This window comes from Triplophysa dalaica, chromosome 7 (assembly GCF_015846415.1).
Source record: "Triplophysa dalaica isolate WHDGS20190420 chromosome 7, ASM1584641v1, whole genome shotgun sequence".
NCBI lineage: Eukaryota > Metazoa > Chordata > Actinopteri > Cypriniformes > Nemacheilidae > Triplophysa > Triplophysa dalaica.
The window spans coordinates 18500552-18523202 of NC_079548.1; the positions used below are offsets into that span (position 1 = coordinate 18500552).

General features: G+C 37.3%; 2 protein-coding genes across 4 annotated transcripts; both read right to left on the reverse strand.

The window, feature by feature from the left end:
- Positions 1 to 1351: 1351 nt before the first annotated feature.
- On the reverse strand, positions 1352 to 9383 carry kctd5a (potassium channel tetramerization domain containing 5a). Its single transcript, XM_056753611.1, has 6 exons — positions 9089 to 9383; positions 7338 to 7446; positions 7080 to 7171; positions 6651 to 6746; positions 2716 to 2841; positions 1352 to 1812 (listed from the first exon to the last, which is right to left on the reverse strand). The coding sequence occupies exons 1-6, from the start codon at positions 9308 to 9310 to the stop codon at positions 1783 to 1785; spliced, it is 675 nt and encodes a 224-aa protein (XP_056609589.1). The 5' UTR covers positions 9311 to 9383; the 3' UTR covers positions 1352 to 1782.
- Positions 9384 to 9694: 311 nt separating this feature from the next.
- Positions 9695 to 22442, reverse strand: pdpk1a (3-phosphoinositide dependent protein kinase 1a). Of its 3 annotated transcripts, XM_056753518.1 has the most exons (14): positions 18919 to 19941; positions 15633 to 15854; positions 15453 to 15495; positions 15173 to 15310; positions 14939 to 15083; positions 14761 to 14858; positions 14473 to 14548; positions 14318 to 14386; positions 13802 to 13898; positions 13539 to 13712; positions 12560 to 12777; positions 12180 to 12237; positions 11874 to 12026; positions 9695 to 11616 (listed from the first exon to the last, which is right to left on the reverse strand). In XM_056753518.1, the coding sequence occupies exons 1-14, from the start codon at positions 18940 to 18942 to the stop codon at positions 11524 to 11526; spliced, it is 1608 nt and encodes a 535-aa protein (XP_056609496.1). In that variant the 5' UTR covers positions 18943 to 19941; the 3' UTR covers positions 9695 to 11523. The 3 variants fall into 3 exon arrangements, 1 of the variants encoding a protein (XP_056609496.1); XR_008907210.1 differs by lacking the exons at positions 9695 to 11616; positions 11874 to 12026; positions 12180 to 12237; ... (7 more) ...; positions 15173 to 15310; positions 15453 to 15495 and adding exons at positions 20638 to 20722; positions 20801 to 20906; positions 21016 to 21181; ... (2 more) ...; positions 21874 to 22003; positions 22100 to 22442 and having other exon boundaries at positions 15653 to 15789; positions 18919 to 20500; XR_008907209.1 differs by lacking the exons at positions 9695 to 11616; positions 11874 to 12026; positions 12180 to 12237; ... (7 more) ...; positions 15173 to 15310; positions 15453 to 15495 and adding exons at positions 20638 to 20722; positions 20801 to 20906; positions 21016 to 21184; ... (2 more) ...; positions 21874 to 22003; positions 22100 to 22442 and having other exon boundaries at positions 15653 to 15789; positions 18919 to 20500.
- Between the last annotated feature and the right edge of the window lie 209 nt (positions 22443 to 22651).

A 22651-nucleotide genomic window follows, 5' to 3' on the forward strand; every position in this document is an offset into this window, starting at 1 on the left:
CAGCTTAGATCTGGAAAAAACATATTTAGGGGTAGCACTGCAGCGCCCTACACAGTGCTGACTATCACTCTCCAGCATCGCCTTGATACTCGGCCTGCGCGTCAGCGGTGAGTGATGGGCATGTTCAGTGCACTATCTGGACAGCATGCACTGTGGAGCCTCAGAGGCACATTTCACCACGAGACACCGACTCCGTGAGCAAGCAACTTAACACTCCACTGAAAAGAACTGAAACCTCCTCTATAGTTGCTAAGACACAAGGTTGACAGGTATTAAACTAGGTCATCCAGAGGATATGTAAACATACAGGTCTTGGAACCAAACTAGAGTGTGGTGTCACATAGTTAAGGTAAGTAAACGTGTAGTATTGTCCTTTATAAAACACTAGCCATGTAAACTTCGCCTCGATCAGGCAATATTAAGAGAGATTGGATGAATCTCTGCAAAAAAGTATAGCTTGTATTCCACTATTAAAAGCCCTTTGTGTGTGTGAGAGAATTAGGAAAAACAACAACATGCACTGAATATTACGCTCCTTGGTCTATATACAATGTCAGATAGATATGCTTGTAGCCTAGCAAAGTGATGGGTTAATTCCCTGACCACAATTCCAAAAGAAATTCAGATCTTGTGTAGGTTCTATAAAGGCAACATTGTCGAAGTGTTCTTGAAACAAACTATGGGATGACATATATATATATATTTGGAATCAACGTTCAACTTTAGAAAAGTTGAACTGAAGCGAGTCAACGGTGTTAAACTGTGTGGATGTTAATAAGCCAATATACGCACTCTTTTAGTAGCATCCTTTCTAATTCCATCTGTGTGAAACAAAAATAAACAACAAATGAACAGTCAGTGTCATGAAAGTAAAGTGTTGTTCTCAATGGTATCGCCAAAACAAACTAGACCAAATGCTTTTGTAGCCTTGCCTTCATTCTGCAACTGAATCAAAACAGATCCGGACGTCACAACTAGTAATTGATCACAAAAGTGTTGGGTGTTTATGTCACCCTCCAAAAACTTCAAAAAGAATTCCAGTTTACCCAAAAACCACTTGGAATGAATCCAGGAATGGAAGACACATATTTTCTATTCTCTTGTTAACCAACTCAATGCAGCAACGGTAAAACCTCACAACATGTAAGGTAACTTTTGAGGCTGTTACGGATGTTCTTTCACCCTCCTGGAACAACTAACACTATGCAAGTCAAAGAAAAATACACCATTGTTCCGACAAACATGCTAAAAAGAAATCCTTGCTATAAAAATACCCTCACCGGTCAACATTAAACGTAAACCACTAATAAAGTAATCTCAATCCCAAAAAATACTAGCTACACTCTCTTAATTATAATCTTCATGAGTTTTTTTTAATTTTCACAACTTTCTCTATGGCATTATATACAGTTTTAAATATGTTTTGACAAAATTTCTCACTGGACCACATATATGATATGATTAACATATTGTGAAAGTCAATAAGAGACCCTGAGTAAACATCATTGGACCAGACATGATTGAGGCCCTTTTTGCTCAGATTACTAATGACATGCATATTCCTACCGTTCAGGCAAAGACTCCGATATATCCACCAAAAAAAAAAAAACAGTCCGGTATTACTGTGCAGGCACAAACAAGTGTCAATTAATCTAAAACAATATAGAGCATCCGGTCCAAATAGCTTGTCTTCCCGCTTGACAATTTTCTCTCTTTGTGTGATATGGTGCGTTTTGTTTTGCCCAGCGACGGCAGGATCGGGGAATGTAAAACGCAGCCGTTTCACATTCGAGAGCCTTGTTCTTGAAGAATCTGCAATAGAGTAATGAATGTTAAATGAACTGTATACGTGATGGATGAATGATAGATCATTTTTGTATTCAATTAATGAAAAACATTTATCTAAATAAAGAAATTTATCATGACTGAATCAAAATGCACCCTTTGAAGTTATGTCAGAGCAAATGTGTAAATATCGAGAGATCATCAAATGGCTGAAAAAAAATGTGTTGTATGGACCTCACAGGAAATGTTCAAACAATGGCCTGGTGATCTCATCGCATGTTTGTTCTTTTTTTCACTGAACATGCTCCTCTCTGTGGTGCAAAAACGTATGGCATGTTCTGAACTTTGACCCGATTCTCCATCACAAAACCATCAAGTAAGTGAGATGAAGCCATAGAAGATTTTCAGGATGAATCTGGGAGTAGCAGCTGACCGAGAAGCATTAAATATTGAGCAGGATTTACATCAGTATCCGGGAGAAGCAAGCAGAATAGATGAGCTGAGGACATATTTCTAGGGCTGGCTAATAGAGGCACGAGTATGGCCAGACAGCATGCGTCAAATTGAGCATTAGAGAGAGTGAGAGAGAGAGAGAGAGAGAGAGAGAGAGAGTAAAAGAAAGAGAGAGAGAAGCATTGCATTCAGCAGAGACCTAATTATCAGCTTAAGTGATATGTAAATGATGCCTCACCAAGAAACAGAAAAAAAGTGATTTCCACGTCCTCATTGCGCAAGCCATGCAAAAAACAAATCACTTCAAGCATGAATATATTTGATCTGGTTAATCAACTCTGACTATTGTTATGCCATGTGACCATCTGAAGAGTAGCGCTGTGGGACATTTGCTTACGATCTGTGCGTAAGTGACTATTTCAGTCCGCGCACGGGGGAAGAAAGCACAAGAGACCATTGTGGTTCTGTCAGCCTCACCTTGGCCTTTTCACTGGGCTCGCTGTTTGTGCCGTACGACTGATTGTGCAGCTCCTTGGAGACCACGCAGAGGAACTCGGCTTGATCCTCATTTCCGTAGTTGTACGAAGAACCAATACTAACCAGCTGTCAGGGAAGAGGAAAGGAAAACATGTGATGACAATATTTCCAAATCTAAATGATTTTAATTAAATACTTACAAAATACACAAAATTCTTATTTCTGAAACAACAACCATAAACATTTGAGAGTTAACATCTCTGAAAGGTGAGCATTGACGTCATATGAATATGTATGGCTCTGTCCCTCTCTTTACTTCCTTCCGGGTAGTGATTAGACAAACACCAGATGCTCCTTATATACACACCTACAACTACAACACTAAACAGTTCTGTGCCACAAATGTCATCTTACCCTTTAACCATCACACCCTTAAAACTGCGCTTTGTTTCTGCATCTTACCCTTGAGAAAGTATTAATGTGCAACAAACCGAACAATGTCCAAGCTATTAAAACTTTCCAAAACATGTTTACTCTCTTCCTATTGTAGGAAAACGTGTCATCATATAATAATTGCTAATTTCTGAATGAATTAGCCCAATGTTAATGTGTAAATACTGCACTCTCATTTATTTTTTAACATGCAAATTGGAAACAGTAATAGCCTACATAATGAAAACAATTGTTTCTGTCACTCACTATTGTTGCAAAACTGCATCTGTAAACGCAACTACGTCAGCGGCAGTTGAACTACACAATAATAAAGATGAGTTGCTTGGCAGCCATAAACATAAACATACTGTTACATGTCAAGATCACTCCCATTATAAACAGAAAAGCGGTCTGAACTAACCGTTCACGTCTGAAACACAGTTTAAAGATTTGTCTATAATTCCTATAACAGAATGTCAACCTCTTGACACGCTTGTACCTTCTCACTGTACTGTCACACCATCCAGCTCTCAAATCTATTGCACATAACATTGTTCTTTGAATTGTACAAAAAAGAACAAATGCAAAATGGAAATGCAGGTAAAGAACTTTGGAGGTATTTTATGTGTTAATATTAATATAACGTGTTATAACATCCAATAACTGACAAGAGTGGATACAGCTTCACAATATTGAAGCAAAAATGTAATATACAATAACGTTCTAAATAATGCAATATATATGATATGAGAAACAATAATGATTTGAGTTTCTAAAAATCCAATTTAAATTATATTAAACCATGTTTTAAACTTTTGAAATTACATAACTATACGTTTCACATTCTTTTTTGGAAAAGAAAGATCATGACTTCTGACAGTGAACAGCCATGTTTTAATGCTGCTGTACATAATTTAACAATTCTATAGCAAACCATTGCAATAGCATATTTCAATATGATGTGCAGTCCTGCAGTGTATAAACACACATAAACACAGCGAGTCCATGGCAGTTTCTACAATCGGTTTTGAAAGGCAAACATACATTAAACAGAATGCCTGGCATTCTGTGACCTTACTGCTGCCCATACAAGGAAAGAGTTCAGGATGAGCCAAAAGCAGGTCACAAGTGAACCAGTTCATACACTGGCCCTTCTCCACCACGTATAGACCAATCAACCCCATTAACTAACATGCATTTTGATCTAGTTGGAGTAAATTGTTGGGTCTGGCTCACGTCTTTAAGAAAAATAAAAAAGCCTATTCATTTAAATAAATGACAAGATTTCCACAAGATTCGTAGATCTGACACTTTACAATGTTATACGTTTGGTCTTCTCATGCTTAACATGGTCAACTTGTCAAAAAACGAGTTGGATATATAACTTAGGATTTCTGTGCTCGATACACTTCCCCAGCGATCGAACAGGTTTCGGAAATTTTTTTTCGAACATATTAAACTGTTTTGTAACAATTTTTCTTAGTCCCTTATTGGAGAATTCTCCCGGTAAAGCACGCGGCACCCGCACGTGTCAGCCATGGAAAGCAGGAGAAGGAGCATGCGCAGACGTCGCTTTCACGCGTGTTCAGGAGAGAGAGAGAGTGAGTGATGTGTTCACGTATTTCAGTTGTTTGTGTGAAAGCATTTGGGTGATAAACGTTATATAAACGGTGGATAAAACGCTGGATTTGGAAACTGATATGGAGCCGTCCCAATGCTAAAAGATGCCGGACATGACGCGTGAGGGAAACTGATGTCTGTGTTTTGTTGGTAATGGGCGCTCACATGCTTTAGTTCAGCCTACCCCTCCTCCCGCAAGCGCCGTATGTTTCGGAAACAATCGTAAAACTGTATCTATCTTTTATAAATCTGATCAAACTAAATACTCTTCTAAGATACAAAGTATGCAAAACTACTCTATAGGTACTCAAGATTAACATGAGATTGGCAGAAACCACATGCGCTACGGCCGATTTAACCTTTTTTCAGTTCAATTTATACTATAGATGTTTGCTTTTCTAAAATTTGTAGAGTTTTCATTTATTTTACAGTAATTATATAATCTATATTAATGTTATATAACTATTGTTTGAACAGAGTACTAAATAAGCACAAAAGATATTTACTATACAGTGAACATTTTAATATGCCTTTAAAATTAGACTTATGGAAAAACAATATGTATATCTGGTAACTCAACAAAGATAAAAATAAACAAAAACAAAATGGACCAGTCTGAGGCAACCGACAAGGTTTATTTAAACATCGTCCAAAATTAAACTGTGAAAGAAAAATAAACATTTAATCTCCTAAAATGGAGAAGTCTGATGTAACTTAAACATTGTCCAATACAAGTTTGAGGTGGACAAAATTAATTTATAAAAAATGTGACGTAATAGATGGCTGAGTGAGAGTCACACAAACCGTTGCCTTTGCAGTTGCCAGGTTTTTGTATTCGGCACAGTGGTTGCGCTAGACTTATTTTTTTATTGTACAGGCTAGTAAAAAATCCATCATAATCTATTTTACCCGTCACTACGGTGCAAGCAGATGATACATGCTAATTATCATGTTCGTGACATCATCGTTATGTTCATGAGTTTACTCTCTGAAATCACTGAACAGATTACCCAATAAAGTTGAAGCTACTTACATATTCAATCTTTCTGTTGTCCGACATAAAATCATAATTACAAACAAATGTTTATAATCATATGCCCAGTCAGTAACAATAACAAGTGCTTGTAAACGCTGTTAGGTAATCATTCATTTATTCACTTACAAGTAAATTTAAGCTGTTGTTTGGTTATGAATGTGCTGCTTTTGCCACTCACTGAACGGAAAAGACATTTTCCACTTACTTAAATTTACGGTTTATCCAAGATGACGCTCGTCGCTATCGCTCTCAAGAAAAAACGTCTGTAAACACCGCACCACTGTGCGTGCCTGTGTGTATGTGTGAGCACGCGACGTGGGGGTCTGATTAAGTGACGGATGCATGCATTGCAGAATCAGATCCAGAAACAACGCCTCAAACAACGTTTCTCAGTTGTTTTTGAAACTATGGCGAAACAAATTAGCCGGTGGTGAGCCGTCATAGTCTAATGCCTTGTTTATACACGCGCCTGACTCCGCACCGTGAGTCTCCACTGATCCCACATGGGTTTCCTGAATAGGCGAGGCGTTTATGACTAATGAATGGGAAACATGAGCCCTTTCTACTTTCGACAAGGCACCTCCAAGTGAAATTTCTTTGGAACATACACGGCAAATTGCTAATTTTTCATCGTTTCTCGGTTCCACACAGGCGATGACATGACTCGGCGCCAAATCATTTAGACATCTTCACGCATTTTGGACATCATCAAATTGCGATCGGTTCGTGAGATCGGCAAAGTTAGTAAGTAACGATCGTGTCATAAAAAGTGATTATCGGCCGTTGCCGATATGTGTCCGATAGATCGGAGCATCCCTAACATAATCCCTTGTGTTCCTATAATTACCTGTTCAAACTTCCAGCCATCTGACATGGTAGAGACCATCTGTGTCAACTCCTCCTCTTGACACTGCAGGACTCTGTAGACATGCTTTACAGGAAGCTGAGGAAAAAAACATGAAGAGTGCTATCAGTGCTCTGATTCAATTTCCAAATGATTCTGTCTTTTCTGCAGACCCACACATGTGGTTAGACAAGGGTGCTGAGAGGCCAGATTTCAGAGAGTCCATTTGTCATATGATACGGCAAATGCAGTTTGATAGGACAATGATGTCCTTTGTGAGACAAACCCATGCAGAAGACAGGTTTAGAGGGCCTATCTTTTGCATATGTTTGCCTTGCACAGCACTTCCGGGTGTCCAGTTGACTTACAGACATCAGTCGAGTAAAACCGACAGAAAAATTTTAGACGTCTGATAAACTGAGAAAAACGTACCTGTGCGGTCTTACAATCCCTCTCTCTGATCTTGTCTTTTACAAGTTTAATCAATGAAGTGATATTGTAGAATTCAGCTTCTTCCAGCACACCTAAATGACATTTAACATTTAGCAAAAATCTATGAATCAAGGTTATAACATTTTAATGACAACACCATCACATATGAGAACATTTAAACTGCTAAGCAGGGCACACAACACATCTAACAGCATGTTCAGACAGAATTTCAACTTTCTTATTGCATTCCCATCATACCTTCCTCTGCCAGGCCTCGGTTCAGCACCAGCTTCCCGTGTCTCAGATAGTTGAGCACCGGACCAAAATAAGTAGGATCTCTGTCTATCAAATATGCACCCGTTTCATCCTTCACACACAAAAAAAAATATTTAGATAGTCAGTGCCGTCAATACTAATCTCCAATGACATTTCTTAATAATACACATCACTTGGATTATTACATCTTATTTACAAGAAAATCTGTGCATAATTATAAACGGCATGTGTCACCTAGTCTCTTGTAGGACAAAATGTGGCTGACATTTAACATTTAAGCTGGAGAGCCCTTAGGGACCGTGATCTATCTCCAGCACATCATCATTACCACAGATCAATAGTGGGGTCAGAAAGTGGCCTTTATTCACAATGGTTATACACAAAGGAAAGCATTTAGCAAAGCACAGTTTTACAGTTGCACAATTAGATTCAGACACTGAAATGAATTTTCATCTTTTAATAAAGATTAGGGATATACGAAATTATTTGTTGTTTAACCAGCTTTCAACTATCGTTACCCTAATAAATGATGCATAGTGACCTTTAAAAGTTTAAAAGCATCAATGCAACCGCATTTCTTCATATGTCACATGACGAGAATCCGATAGATACATTTAAATGATTTATTCTGAATCAATAGATGGAAATTATAACATTTTGGTAGCAATACATTCGTTTGTTTATTCCCTGATAAGAATAATGGGACTATTAATACCTTGAAAAGATGAAATGAACAAAAATACTAAAATAAATAAATACAAATGCATATTCATTTGGGGAATTTGTAATCAAAAATGAAATTGACATGCAACGCAGCAGTTTCTAGTTCACTAGTTCAGGTGGATAAACAGACTTTTTTGAGCAAAACACAAAATAAGATCTGTTGAAGAATTTCAGAAACAAAACAACACTGACACCCATCAAATGTCAGTGTATGGAAACAAAAGTAATTTCTCTAAATATCTTATTTTGTGTTCCACATTACACAGGTCTTGAACGACACGATTGTGATATTTTATTTTATTTTAGGATGGACACAAAGTTAGCAAATAATTCTTAATATTTGTAATGCAAAATACAGTCAAATTATGTAATCACTTTTTCAGTTTGTGTTTGGTCAGATGAACTAATCATCATGTATCTAGTGCAGTGATAACATTTAATGCTTAAACAAAATATTAATAAACAAAAGGCAGATTAAACAAAATTATTATTTAACATGTTTTAGACGTAAGCCGGGAAACTGCGTGGAAAGTTACTATTTCAACAATTTAGACAGAGAAATATTTGCTAAATTCCCCAGTTAGCGGTTGACATGTAGCACGCAAGTTTGTACCGCTGGAAACTACAGACGAGGTGATGTCACATTTCAACATGAATAGCTCGAGAATAACCGCGAGACTTCTCTAAAAACCTGAAAAAAGCCCTTTTAACCGCAAATTACCATCAACAGCTACGCTTTATTAGTCAACACTCTACATTGAGTGTTATTATTTAGGCTAAGCTAGTGAGCAAAGCTCCATTTACACACTGTAACTTTACCAGCTAATTTAACGTTAGCCGAATAGCTAAACTATTAAAAAAAATGTTTCGATATACCGTAACACACAACCGATACATTAATCCCGGTCTGTGGTGCCTGGATAAATTAGTTAGACTCAAAACAAACGAATACACGGTTATTTCAGAGTGAAGCTACGCATAAGCTCGCGGTAGAAATAACGTTACGTTACCTTGTCAGAGTCGAGGTCGGGGTCGGCCTGGCACAGTCGGTAAAGGAAAGATTTCGGGTCTCTGCACAGCGTTTGTCTCGTCGTAAGAAAGTACGTTCCGCCGACGTTCAGCCGAACCCATTTAGAGGAACCGCTTCCAGGCGACTGCATCTCCTCTCCGGGAGAAAGGGCGGGACACCTCCGACCGTTCGCACCGCTCGGGTCAGGGCTCTTCTCCGCCATCCCTCCTACGATCTCCCGCTGACTAACTGAACTGATCGAGGGCAGGAAGTGTGCGGAGTTTCAGCTGCTGTTGTGCCCTCCCACATCACAACAACGGCCGCGTCTCAAAACCTCATCAGCCGCCTACTTAGTGCGCATATGACACGCAAAAATGCTGCACGAGCTTGTTATGACCAGAAATGCTTCCAAGATAGGCAGTTTCTGAGAAAGTCAGTTCGCTTGGGGAAAAATTGCAAAAGTAAAAACTTTGTTTCTAAAACACTTGTGATAAAATGCATAGGCTGAACATATATACGCGTAAAGTGGAATTCTTTAGTTAAAAGTAATTCAAGTGGTGCATGTTCTCTCTATTAATAAAAATAAGACTGTTGTGGACTACCTCAGTTGATTTACACTTTTTATTTTATGATTAATTTGACGTCTTTTAAGATAACATTTAGATTAGAAAAATAATACAGCATATTGTAAAATAATCTGCCTTGTCATATGGGACACGTTCAGGTTTACTCCAGACGATGTGAACATAACAAAAGTGTTGATACAGTAAATCACATCTATACACATGACACACCTGCTTTTGTTAAAGTGAAATGTATATCCTACTACACTTAGCAACAGGAATGATGTTACTTTGCTGTCTTGGATACCCTGTGGGTATAACATCACTGTACATCTTTAGACCTGGAAAGCTCAAAAGTGAGTTTAGTCAGCATGACGTCATTCTGCTCTGCAAGACGTTGAGAAACGTAAACAGCCTGCATGCATGAGAGACCCAACTGAAATGTTTAAGACAGGGAAGTCTATTGGGAACTGTTGTCTTAGCACTGAAGCCCTGCACATGCTACCAAAAGCTATTGACAAGAAATATATTACTCTTCAAATATGCTTTTATTATGAGACTCGAACTTCTACAGGACATTCTTCAGTAGAATTTTAGATACCCAACAGCATAAACACTGGACCCTTTATTCAGCAATTATTCACATTCAAAGGCTTTACATGTCAATATTTACAAAACATGGCCCCTGAATGTGGTTCAATTAAAATCTCTGAATATTAGAATTTAAATAATACAAGATACTACAGGCTGAGCCACTGCCAGCAAATAACTTCATATAAGAATAAAATTATACAAGGTGCAAATCTAGTAACACTGTGTTACTCTCTGAATAATGCATCATCTGTACATCACAGTTGTGTTCGGTGACAAACCTAGTAGATTTTTAAACAGAAAATTGAACAAACACACAGCTCTCACGTGATCTGTTTTGAACCAAACATCCTTTAGTATACACAATAGCTGCATTTCTAAACATGACCCTTATTTACAGTTACGATTCTCTTCACAGCACAGTCCCTGTAGGAATAACACCATGTTTACACCTCTGGTGAGCGACTCTACACAACACCACAAGATGAGACCGCTCTCGTTACAATCAACTGTCGCTGTTTTGTTGAATATGAGAACGGTCTACGTTTGTTAGATTGTGTCATGTCGCTTTCTTGCAGTGTATGTGATGCAAGGTACCTTATTGAGACTTTCAAACAAATGTTTTAAGGAAAATATAATAACAAATATAAACAGTAGATTTAAGCAATTTTACAAAATTTTAAGTACGATGATGACTCAACACTTGCTCTTCACCAATATAAATAAATCCCATTTTACAGCAGTTTTCAATACAGTATGCAGCTTCATAATGATTAAGAATGGTAAAACTGCAGAGAAGCGCAGTCATTGTTAAACTACCAGTGGATCTTACACATGTAAATATGATGTCTAAAAGAATAAATATACTATTTTCATGTTTTCATTATCTTTTAAATATATACTTGACCTGCAGGATAATCTGAGTGTCTCTGGTCCACTAAAGCTATGACAGCAACCGGGGAAGCAGCCAAAAGCATTTGGAATTATTTTACAAGGCAACATATTTGTGAGTGTTTCTCTTTTTCCAAGCTTTGAAGGGGTATTTCCTATGTATAAACATACACATACAAAATATACCACTTACAGATTTGCTGTATCGATTGATTTTAAATAACAGCAATAAGAGAAACACAGCAAGTGAGCAAAACATCCTTTTTCACAAAGGAACACTGGTGCAATAGACTTAGGAATTGTACAAGCACACAAAGAAGTTTCTCTCTGGTTCTTGACCTGAAGGGCTCTGACCGTGAAGACTTGACTGTGTGATACCTTGAGTCTGATGTTAGTGGTATATTGTTCCCCACACCTCTTGGATCTTCTTACACCATTTGTCTGCATTACCACTAGGATCCATTAGATAATATGTCCTGTTTGGCTGCACACAAGCAAAACAATGAGATAAAATTCAGCAGCATTAAGCAGACAAAGACATGATTTTATTAGGACACTATTATGTTATTATTGACACGTGACGTTGGAATACCATATAAATACTATGGTACAGTATATGAATATTTTATCACCAGGGTAAATAATGGAATGAAATATGCAAATATCTATAAAAGAATGGCCTACAAACTAACTCCCTACTAGACTTGTCAAGTGGGTATTTTAGGATGTTTGGATTTTTACCGTGTGCACGAAAAATGTCTTAAAGTTCTTGGCCTCAGGACGCAACTCTGGCGACCATGGGATTTCCCCCTTTAGTACTTTATTCACAGGGTCCACATAATATAGATGTGGTCCTTCAGTCAGCAAAAGCTGTCTGCGTCTAGCAAACAGACCCTGTGAAAAAGAGAAACAAAATCTGACTGTTGTCATTATCAACAGCCGCCAGCAGAGGACGCCTCAATCTTTCTCACTTTTCAATAAACATGCACCTGCGTTTACCCATGAAACCATAAAAAAATAGAAAAGAAATAGATAGGAAAATGTTACCTTTCTTTTGTCAACTGGTCCCATTTTATATATCAAATTATTTTCAACAAACTGGTGCCTTTAAAAGAAAAAACAATATGCAGATGAACAACAAGCAGGCTGTTAATGCTACTTGTGTTGTTGACTAACTGAAACCACACGACCATAATGATCTTGAGTTTCTTTTACAGCATGCAATAAAAATCCCACAGGAAATGCAGAAGGAGATAAAAATGGATAATTATTAGCACACGCACACCTGCACAGCAATAAATCCATGTTATAACAGATAGCATTCATGCATCTCTTATATCCCTACTGCTATGACATGCACAATTCATTATTTAACCAAAATAGATGTTTATGAAAACAAAACCAAATTTTTGTATGATAAAACATACCAAGGGTTGCCACTTGTTTGCTTCTTCAGGAGCAGTTGTTTCTCCTCCCTGGAGAACTGTAGGTCCAGCTCAAATGAGTTGGAGTCCAGGTCGTGGATGTATTGCTCAATATTGCTGCAGGATCTCTGGGGGAGAACAGTTGTCGGGACTGAGAGGGCCTGGGAAGACCTGGATGGAACAACCTGAAGGCTGCTAAACTGGCTGAGAAGATCCTCATACTGTGGGATTAAAACCAAGCAGCAGACTTTAAGTGTTTGTCTTATTGAACAAACACAGCATTAGATTTCAAAACCATTTGGACTACAAGTTTAAACACAATATGAAACACACGTGAATTACACAACGTATTTCCTGGGTGGAAGCAATAAAGCTTAAGTGATTTAAGTTCTTGACAGCAATAAATTCATAAACAATCTTTTTGCAAGAAACAAATATGAAGCTAAACACTACAGATTTTGATAAAACCTCATCTATGTTAACAAAGTACATACAATTTTTATTTCTGACATCGTTTAATCACCCTCAAGTTGTTCACCCAAATCTCTATAAAAAAAAAAGATATTTGTAACCAAACAGTTCTTGGCCACTGTTGACTGGAAAAATGACAATGGTAGTCAAAAGTGCCCCAGAACTGTTTGCTGTCCTACATTCTTCAAAATATCTTCTATTGTGTTCAACAGAACAAATACACTTTCCTTCTGGCCAAGATCTTTTTGGTTACAAGCATTCTTCCAAATGTCTTTCTCTGTGTTCATCAGAACAAAGACATTTCTACAGATTTGGAACAACTTGAGTAAGAGTCAATAAAGACAGAATAGGCCTTTTTGTATAACCAATAAACTTGCAGAAAAGCAAATGTTGACATGTTTTGGAAAATGCCAAAGGGTCATAGCTTAGCCCTGCTTAGAGCTATAATAATCTTATAAATAATATTTCAACGTTGTAGGGAGGGGTAATCCGAAATAAACGGCAAACTAACATTTCCGTAGTAATCTTCATCATCTTCAGCCATGGCCGGCAAATAAGGAGTCAGCTTGGGTGGAGTCTGAACATGCAGGTTCTCCCATGAGACTGTCTCGAAGAACATGTGGCTTTTCAGAGGATTGAACCCACCCATTTCCTCACATCCCAGTCGCTTTGTGTGGTCCGAACACTTTGAACCACAGACAAAACAATATGATTTAACAGACTGGAACGCTTTCTTCCCTTTTGATGATCCAAGATGAAAACCAAAAATATTACCAACAGCCGCTCCACCAGATCTTTAGCTTTGGGGAAGAACTTCTCAGGAAATGCGTACTCCAGCTTTAAAATTTTCTGGAAAATCAAGTACTCGTTCCTATTAAAACACAACAGCAAACAAGCGGTTGAGCTAAATCAGTATCATCTGGAGATATCATTGCAGTCTCGCTATTAAGAACTCTTATCGACAGAGAGAAGCGTTCATTTACATTCACAAGGTTATGCAGTACATTGTTTTGTTTTAAACGGCTGTCCAAGCCAATTTACTGGTTGTAATGTAACCAAAAGGCAAGTTGGTCATGTGACCCAGTGGTTGGGGTTTCCTCAGAAGTCCTCTCTACTGTTTACACAAACAAGTCATAAACAGCACAGCCAACACTTCCTGTTATTTCAAACCATGTTTTTAAAACTGTGATTACAACAGTGATCAACCACCAGCACATCAGTTGAAGCGCAAGGCTGAAACATGCACCGCTACATTATTAGGAGCCGAAGGTGCACTGATCTGTGACTTACCCGGCTCTAAACGGAGGTAATCCGGCCACCAGCTGGTAGATTATGCAACCAAGTGCCCAGAGGTCCGAGCTTATAGAGTTCCACAAAAAATAAACATGAACTAAATGCATTATATTGTTCAAAAGTATGAGTAAAGAAATCAGAAAGCGGGCTACCTTTTGCAAGCAGATTTTTCGGTCAGCAGCTCTGGAGAAACATACTGTGCAGTCCCAACAAAAGAATTTGCTCTTTCTGTAAAGACAATAATCTTGACATTACAGTCGAGTAAAAACATTGTTCATATCTGTGCATCAATGGCTATGTCAACATAAAATGTAGACGTCCCATATTTATGCTACTGGAGGACAGTTAAAAGTGTATCTATAGATAACAAAAGGGGTTAAGGAAGTTAACAACAGCAACAACAACAAGAAGAAAAACAAGGAAAATCATTTCTACTTTACTTTGAGTGCTGTCCGACAGCAACTGTTTTGCAGTCCCAAAATCTGTAATTTGAATGTGCATCTCTTCATTCAGTAAAAGGTTCTCTGGTTTAAGGTCCCTAAATCAAAAAAATTAGAGTCAAAAATGTCAACTTCTGCACTTATTACAATTTAAGTCATATAGATGCTTAATACATACCTATGAATAATTCCTATTGAGTGCAAATATTCAAGTGCACAAACTATCTCAGCAGTGTAGAATCTTGTGCAAGTCTCATCAAATGAGCCTATCTTACGAATGTACCGAAGAAGCTCTCCGTTCTTTGCGTAACTGAGAGCAAAATCTGACAGATTCAAGGTTAAGGATGTTTTATCCGAGTAATTTGTCACATTTCCAAAGCAGAATCTTTTAACAATCGTGTACAAAGGATACATAACTTATGTGAATCTTGAAATGTGAAGTACAGCTTTACGAAAAAGGGATGATTAATGCTTGACAATATATCTTTCTCCCGCATAACATAGTGTGCTTTGTTCTCTTTCCTTATGTGGTTCTTCTCCAGTATCTTCACTGAAAAACAAAATTCAAATGTTGACTTTATCTTTGTAGTGCTTTTACCATTACTAATACATACACTGTGAGGAGAGCTTGTATTTTTTGCATGTACATTCTAAATGATATAATATGTATAATAACAAAGGATGCCCATTACTTGCATATTCCCTTCCTGTGGCCAGTTCTTTAGCAAGCACGACCTGCAAAAATTCAATATGGTCAGCAATACCAGAAATGTAAAAGCCTTCCTAAAATTCAATGCTATTCTATGTAACTTGCTAAAAACATCTCTCACTATACTGTATGAGCTGGTATATTGATTAAAAAATATACCCACCGTGGAGAAGGACCCCTCTCCCAAAATTTTGCCGAATGTGAAGTTCTCCTTCTTGCGCGATTGGGGAGACGTGAGCGAAGGTGTCTTCGGCCGGCTTGTCTCTCCCCTGTTGACCTCCATACTGAGACGGTGACGAAGGCTGGAGTTCAGCTGGGTCCTTACCATTGATGAGGAAGCACAGGAACACAACATCAAGCTAGGCTGGATGGAAGCAGCATCGTGCTAAACAAGCAAAACATGCACAGAGAGCAAACATGACACAGACAGAGACGCGCAGGTGCACGTGCAATAAGGAACAAAACCACCTTGGAGGCGACAAGCAGCTGATAAAGTACAGTAGAGCTTCCGCAGAGGGGAGGGCTGCGTTTGTTTACACCCTGGATTACGAGTGCTAGCGTTCATTCACTCAGACCTGCCTTTGTTTACGCTGGGGACACTAATCCACCAAAACATATAGTTGAAGTGTAACAGAATTTTATCATATCACTGCAAGATTATCTGACCACATGTAACAGAATGAAGATCTGAGCTGGTTTAGACATCACAAAATTCTGCTATATTATTTTTCAACTAAACACTGACGAACGATCGCACACACACACACACATATATATATATAGTACATCCAGGATGACTACTGTGTATATCAGTAAGAGACAGCTTTAGCTTTAATTCTGAGATAACACACAAAGCAAATTCAAATACAGGAAGATCTACTTCCCCACAGTGAGATCATTACTTTTTATTTGTTTACTATGAAAGGTGTTGCGACTTGCGAAGGAAAAAAAAACATATTCTAAAAGGTTCTGTTATTAGTGTATAAAACCTGGTACTTTCCAGACACCTGCCGCACAGGGCACTTCTCCAACACTACTTTGCCAAACAAACATAACCACAGAAACTAAAGAGGACCGTCCCCCTTTCCCGTAACTGACGCAGACCACATGGAGTGGATGTTATACTTTATAAAAGCTTTAAGAACGAAATAGAAATCAGTCGATTATCTAGTAAAGTAATGTCAACTCTAACTGTGATCAACAAGACACAAAAAACATGATGCAAACTATTTGTATTTAAACACTTGAAAATAATAATCATTAAACGTCATAAAAAGAACACAAAAGGAGTATTCGATTATGCAGTGAATCTGTAAATATTCACGGATGTGAAGTGTATGCTGCACTAGTTGTCTGCTCTTCTTTCTTATTCATTTCAAAATACTTAATAATGTTCTATTTTTATTAAATAAATCGTATTAATAATATTTTCGTTAATGCATAAATAGGCACGTTCATTGTCCCACATTAATTGTGGCAACCAAACTTATTAAAGCCTTTAAAAAGGTTTTTAAGATCATGATTTTAAATATGTGCAGTGTGTGTATATGAATAAGGACGCCCAATATGAGTCACAGGGGAATGTACTTAAAATAATAATCTCATCATTTCCTTTAAGACATATTAATATTACAAATGGGTGCGCCACAAACAGAGCATGTCAACCAACAATAACAAATATACAAGCTGCTCTATATGAAACCTAGATAAATGGCTTTAACATATACAGTATCATGTTGTAATCTATTGCACAAGACCAGTTTTTCCTGGTAGTCGTAATTAAAATGATATTAATAAGTGATGTTTTAATTGCATAAACAAATCCAATACTAAAACAGTAAACATAAGATATTTAACAGCTGCTTTAAAGCAAATATTGCCCCTGCATGGCAGAGTGGTATACTAAAGGTTGACAGGGTGGCAGTTTAAATATGAATGCATTGGACTTGGGATCAGATTCGCAAGAAAGCTACTAAGCTGTATGTTATACAAGTTTTTGTTTAAAGATAGAGGAACATAGATGAGACTCTACTTGTCACAATGTCTAACTTTTATTAATAAACATAGGACACACAGTTGCTTTGCTGACGCCTAATATGTGACAAGACAAACAAGCTAAGAACCATATTGGATCATATCTTTTAGACTGTAAACATAGTGAAGAGAGTTTAGCGGGCAAGGAGTTTTGAAGTCACATTGGCTTTCAGTAAAATGTTTCATTCTGTAGCTGTCTGCAGGTATAAGCACTGTGACAAATTTCCTGCAGGTACTTGTGGTTGATTATCAAAATCTGTAGCCACACAAACAACATCCTGATGCAGGTGTTTTATTACAATGCTCCTTGTCAGTTGCATTTGTCATGTGAACTTAGTTTGAGATCAGATAAATGATTTAATATTTACAGGTCCCCATCTTATATTGAATAATGAATTCTCATGCCATTTTTATAAAATACTTTACTAGGAATATCTTTGCATTTGAGCATCAGACAATAATCACCTTAGAATAACTCACATTTAAATTGTACATGACAAACTAAAACGATACACATTACCTAACCATGGTTTTACCATAGTATTATTTTTAACTATGATTACCATTTTTTCATTGGTAGTAAGGTTCATTTTTGTAAAGGTATATTTACATAAATGACATTCAAAATTCAGGTTTTTTAACTGATGACTCACAAGTAAATAATGAGATTTTTTTACTATTTTAAATCGTTGTAAATAAGTTGTTCAGTTGATTAAAAAATCGAAAAATATTGTATTGTGAGAGATATGTAAAATAGTAGGTTGAAATTAATTCTTACTGTACTTAAAAACTTAAGGCAGCAGAATTATTTTGAAGCGCAGCAACATATACTTTATTGTAATAAATATTATGAATGTATTTGTTTGGGTTGTACAAGCTCGTGTTAAAAGTATTTACATTGTTGTTAAGTGAAATCACTTTCATTAGGTGACTGTCCATCACAAACCGTCTCCGCGCTGCTGCGTCACTTCCTCTGGCATGTTCGCGAGGGCTACTGTTTGTTTTTTTAGCCTGTCAGCTGACAAACTACAGTACATGTCAAAACAACACCGGCCAATTAAAAGATGAATTACATAATCAAATCACAACAGACAGCATAACGAACAACGTTGAAACGTATTAACGGCGACTTTAACGTAAAAATAAATGCGTTTAATGCATAAGCATAAAAATGCGTATCATCCACACTCCAATGAAACCCAAAGTCAATATAAATAAATTACATTCAATTTGCAAAAGAATCAAACTAAAGAAATGTTGAAACCACTCCCCAAAACAACAAACTGCTTAGCTCGAAGGACATAGCGAGCTGGCTAATTTAAAAACAGTAAATAAAGGTGCGCTTCCGGTGAACACCTCACCGTTTACTGTTAGTCGGGATAAACGTGATATAAGTCATCATATACAGTACTCACTGCTTGACTCTGGGTCTTTGCCATGGACGTCTATAGGCAGATGTGTCAGTAATGTTGTCATTACAGAGCTGTAGTAGATGGCCGTTGCTGCCTCGCTCCTGCCAGCTCTGACGTCACACAACAACAACCTCTCATGCAGTGTTTTGATAGCGCGTGCAGTACATACTATTGACAGCAGAGGGATGTACAGCACCGGGAATCACGTGTGACTCAAATACAAAGGCGCCATTTCTTTTCTTTTCTTCACTTTCTATCTTTTTTCTTTTTAAATCGTTAGTTCAAGTTTAACACGTTTTGATACCCACAAAAAGGGGTTTCAACCATTCCGGGGGGACTAAAAGAGAGTCCAATCTTTCTGTGCTTTCCTGCTTAAATTAGCCCCAACATTTATCTAAGATGAAATAAAACATGATTTAAACACAAGATGCACACAATATTTGACCCTGCTGATGCTTTGCGTGACGCATGGTTTAAATAAGCCTAACGTTTATGGAAATCGTATTTAAATCACTTCACACGACTTTTGAACGTATAGACCCCCGAAAATATACCAAGAGCTCTAAGACCCCCATTTTTGGGAGTATAATATTAAAAAGAACATATATAAATGTATATAAATTATATTATAAGAATGTCATTTCCGAAAAGGATCACCGTGTATCATAATGTGAAGGACACTGCATACTATTTACAACTGACAGCAAAGAGTGTTACAGAAATTTGAATTGGATATTGTACACCATAATTTATCCTAGGCCATGTCCACCCAGCAGTTCCTCTACTGTCCATCAGGGGGCAGAAGGCCAGAGTTTTGAAAAGCGTTCACTACTAGGCAATAGCCACTTAAAGATCATTCGAATCACCTCATGTGTTTTATATGCATTTCTATATACAAGCAACATTTCTCCACTTCTTGGAATAGAGAAATCCCACAAGAAAAAAAACAAAACACCACACTTATTTTTCTCTGTCAACAGTATTTGTTGGAAAACCAATTGAAGCAGATGTACAGATTATGTACAGATGTCTATCATCCACACCGTTTAAATGGAAATATCCTGTATTGAGTATGGGGTTAATCACTGTACAGGTTTCCATTCAGCTCTACGTCTCCGGTGAAGGTGGGGACAGGGCCTGTGGGAGTGTCCGTGAGAGTGCAGTAATCCTGCTTGAAGCACAAAGATGTTGGAAAAAAAATGACTGGTACTTCAGACGGCCCACCATTCCCAAGGCTCTCAAGACTCTTGAGACTACAAGCTTTCGAAGAGAGTTCATCTTCAGTGAAGCATGCTGTGGTTAGGCTCTGCATGAGGTTGTCCGTTTCATTAGGCAATGCTTCACAGAACAAAGAAAAATCCTCACACGGTATACTTGTCACGCTGCACGTATCGAACGTTTGGCATGGTGCCCAGAGCTCAGTTGAGGGACCCACATAAGGTGTGTGGCATTGCTCCATGGGATGCATGTTCGATTTCTCTGCCTGATCCTTATATATTGTTATGACCTCTGCGATCTTGTCAATTGTTGAACATTCTTCTGGAACATGAACATCTTGCATAGGACTTTTTGCCAAAACCCAACCCTAAGGGGAAAAAATATGTATATTTTGAATCCAAATAATACTGATAAGAAGACTAGGAACTTGTTTTTCTGTTTTTAACCTGACAATAAAAGTGTCAAAAAATACATGCGCTATATTTTTGTGCATTATTAGCTTACCTGAAAATTGCCTTGGTAATGTGTGTACAAGGGCTGAAAGTATGTTGCTGGTGTTGGCACCCACAAAATTTCTTTTATCTTCATTCTATAAATAATAAAATATGTTTATGGGTTTATTTAGGTTCTCCTCCCTATATCAACCCCATCAATAAAAAACAGTTACCTTGCAGCAAGAAGAGATAAAAACATAAAAATAAGTCCAAGCATCACACATGTTCCAACAGCAATAATGCTATTAATTTGGCTGATCGTTGACTGGTAGGGTTTATCTTGAAAAATACAGAAACAGAAACAAATAAATAATTCAATTTTATTAAGGCTTCTGAGACAGAATATGATAATTCCTTTTATCTATATACGATACACTATATTATTTACCTCTATGTCTTGTCATCCATTTAGTCGCATCGCTCCATTCACTCCATTGTCCTTTATACGTTGTACTTTCCCCTATCCTAGTCCTTACCATAGCAGTGTACGCAGACTCAGGATCAAAAACTGTTTCATCAATCTTAATTGTTATATAATCTGGGTGAACACTGGTCTGCTTGAAAAAATAACATTAAAATGAAGCAATTCACAGAAGACAAGTCAATAAAAAAAACAGACAGGTGGTGTTTCTTTGATGTGGTCTGTGACAGAGTAAGTTCTCTTAGAAGAATGAGTCTTTAAATGACATTTACACCTCCAGAAAAATCATTTTACAAATCTTACATTGCCATGATCCCCATCCTTGTAGTACAGGAAGTCATATGTAAACGGAAGAGCTGTTTGGTATCGGTGCTTTTCATATCCATTTTCCCAACTGAAATAATAGGATCCATTTGTATACTGAAATGTCAGATTATATGGGGCATTTGGTTTGACTAAGAAAAGAGAGAAACGTTATGAAATGTGATGTAGATGAAAATGGTTCTGTTTAACATATCGATAAAAGCAAACATATTGCAAATATGCACCATGTTCTAAAAATGTACTTACTACTTTTAGCTGGAACGAAATGAGAATCCAACAAATGTGAATCATTCTGGCTATTTTCCGAATGATAAAGTGTAACAGTAAAATATTCAATATCCATGAATGTATCATCTCTATCTAAAACACAGAGGTGAACTTCATTTTCTGTCTGAAGTGGGCATGTAAATATCCTGTTGAAAAGAAACACATTTAGCATTCAGTCTCTGCATCATTGCACTTCATGAAAGCTGCTATGGATTACTGAATCAGTGTGTTTACTCGTTATCATCGTTCAGCAATTTCAGCCAGTATGAAATGTTTTTATTTCCGGAGGATGTGACTGGTAATTGGATAGAGCAGGTGATAGTATGCCAGTAATCTGTATCACAGGTGTGCTGATTTGTGAAAGCTGAAACGCAAAACCAGATAAACAGTTATCTTTGGAAATGAAAGTCTAAAATAGATGGATTGTATAAATTGTGCGGAATCAACAAATATCACTTACCATGTGAATCCGCTTTAGATTGCAGCGATAACGTCCAGAAAATCCAAAGAATTCCAGTGCGGATCATTGTTCTGGTTCTGTACAGCCTGAACAACAATCTCTCAGGTTCTCTCAGTGACTATACATTAACATAGCTAAGTCTGAAACTGACTAACTATCATGTTCACAATTAATGACAAGATCTTTTATTAAATCTAAAACTTTATATTTGAATCTTTTATCTGAATCTTCAAATCTTCTTTTTTAGATCAAGAATTAGTTTAAACCTTAAAGTTTGATTTAAAACAGAATAGACAGTCTTGTGCCGACTGTAACCAAGCTTACTCTGAAGTATTAGAGAAATATGACATTATCTTGAATGGTGACATCTGAGTCAGTGATGAGCATTACGCAGAAACCAAGGCTTTATGTACATGGCAGTTCCTGTTTACGTAGGAGATTTTAACCTCAAAGTTATCTAAAATCTATGATCAGTTAAGGTGACTCTACACAGTTCTCAGGTTCACCAACATCATTAATAAAATAACATAACTTTTCAAAAATATTAACACT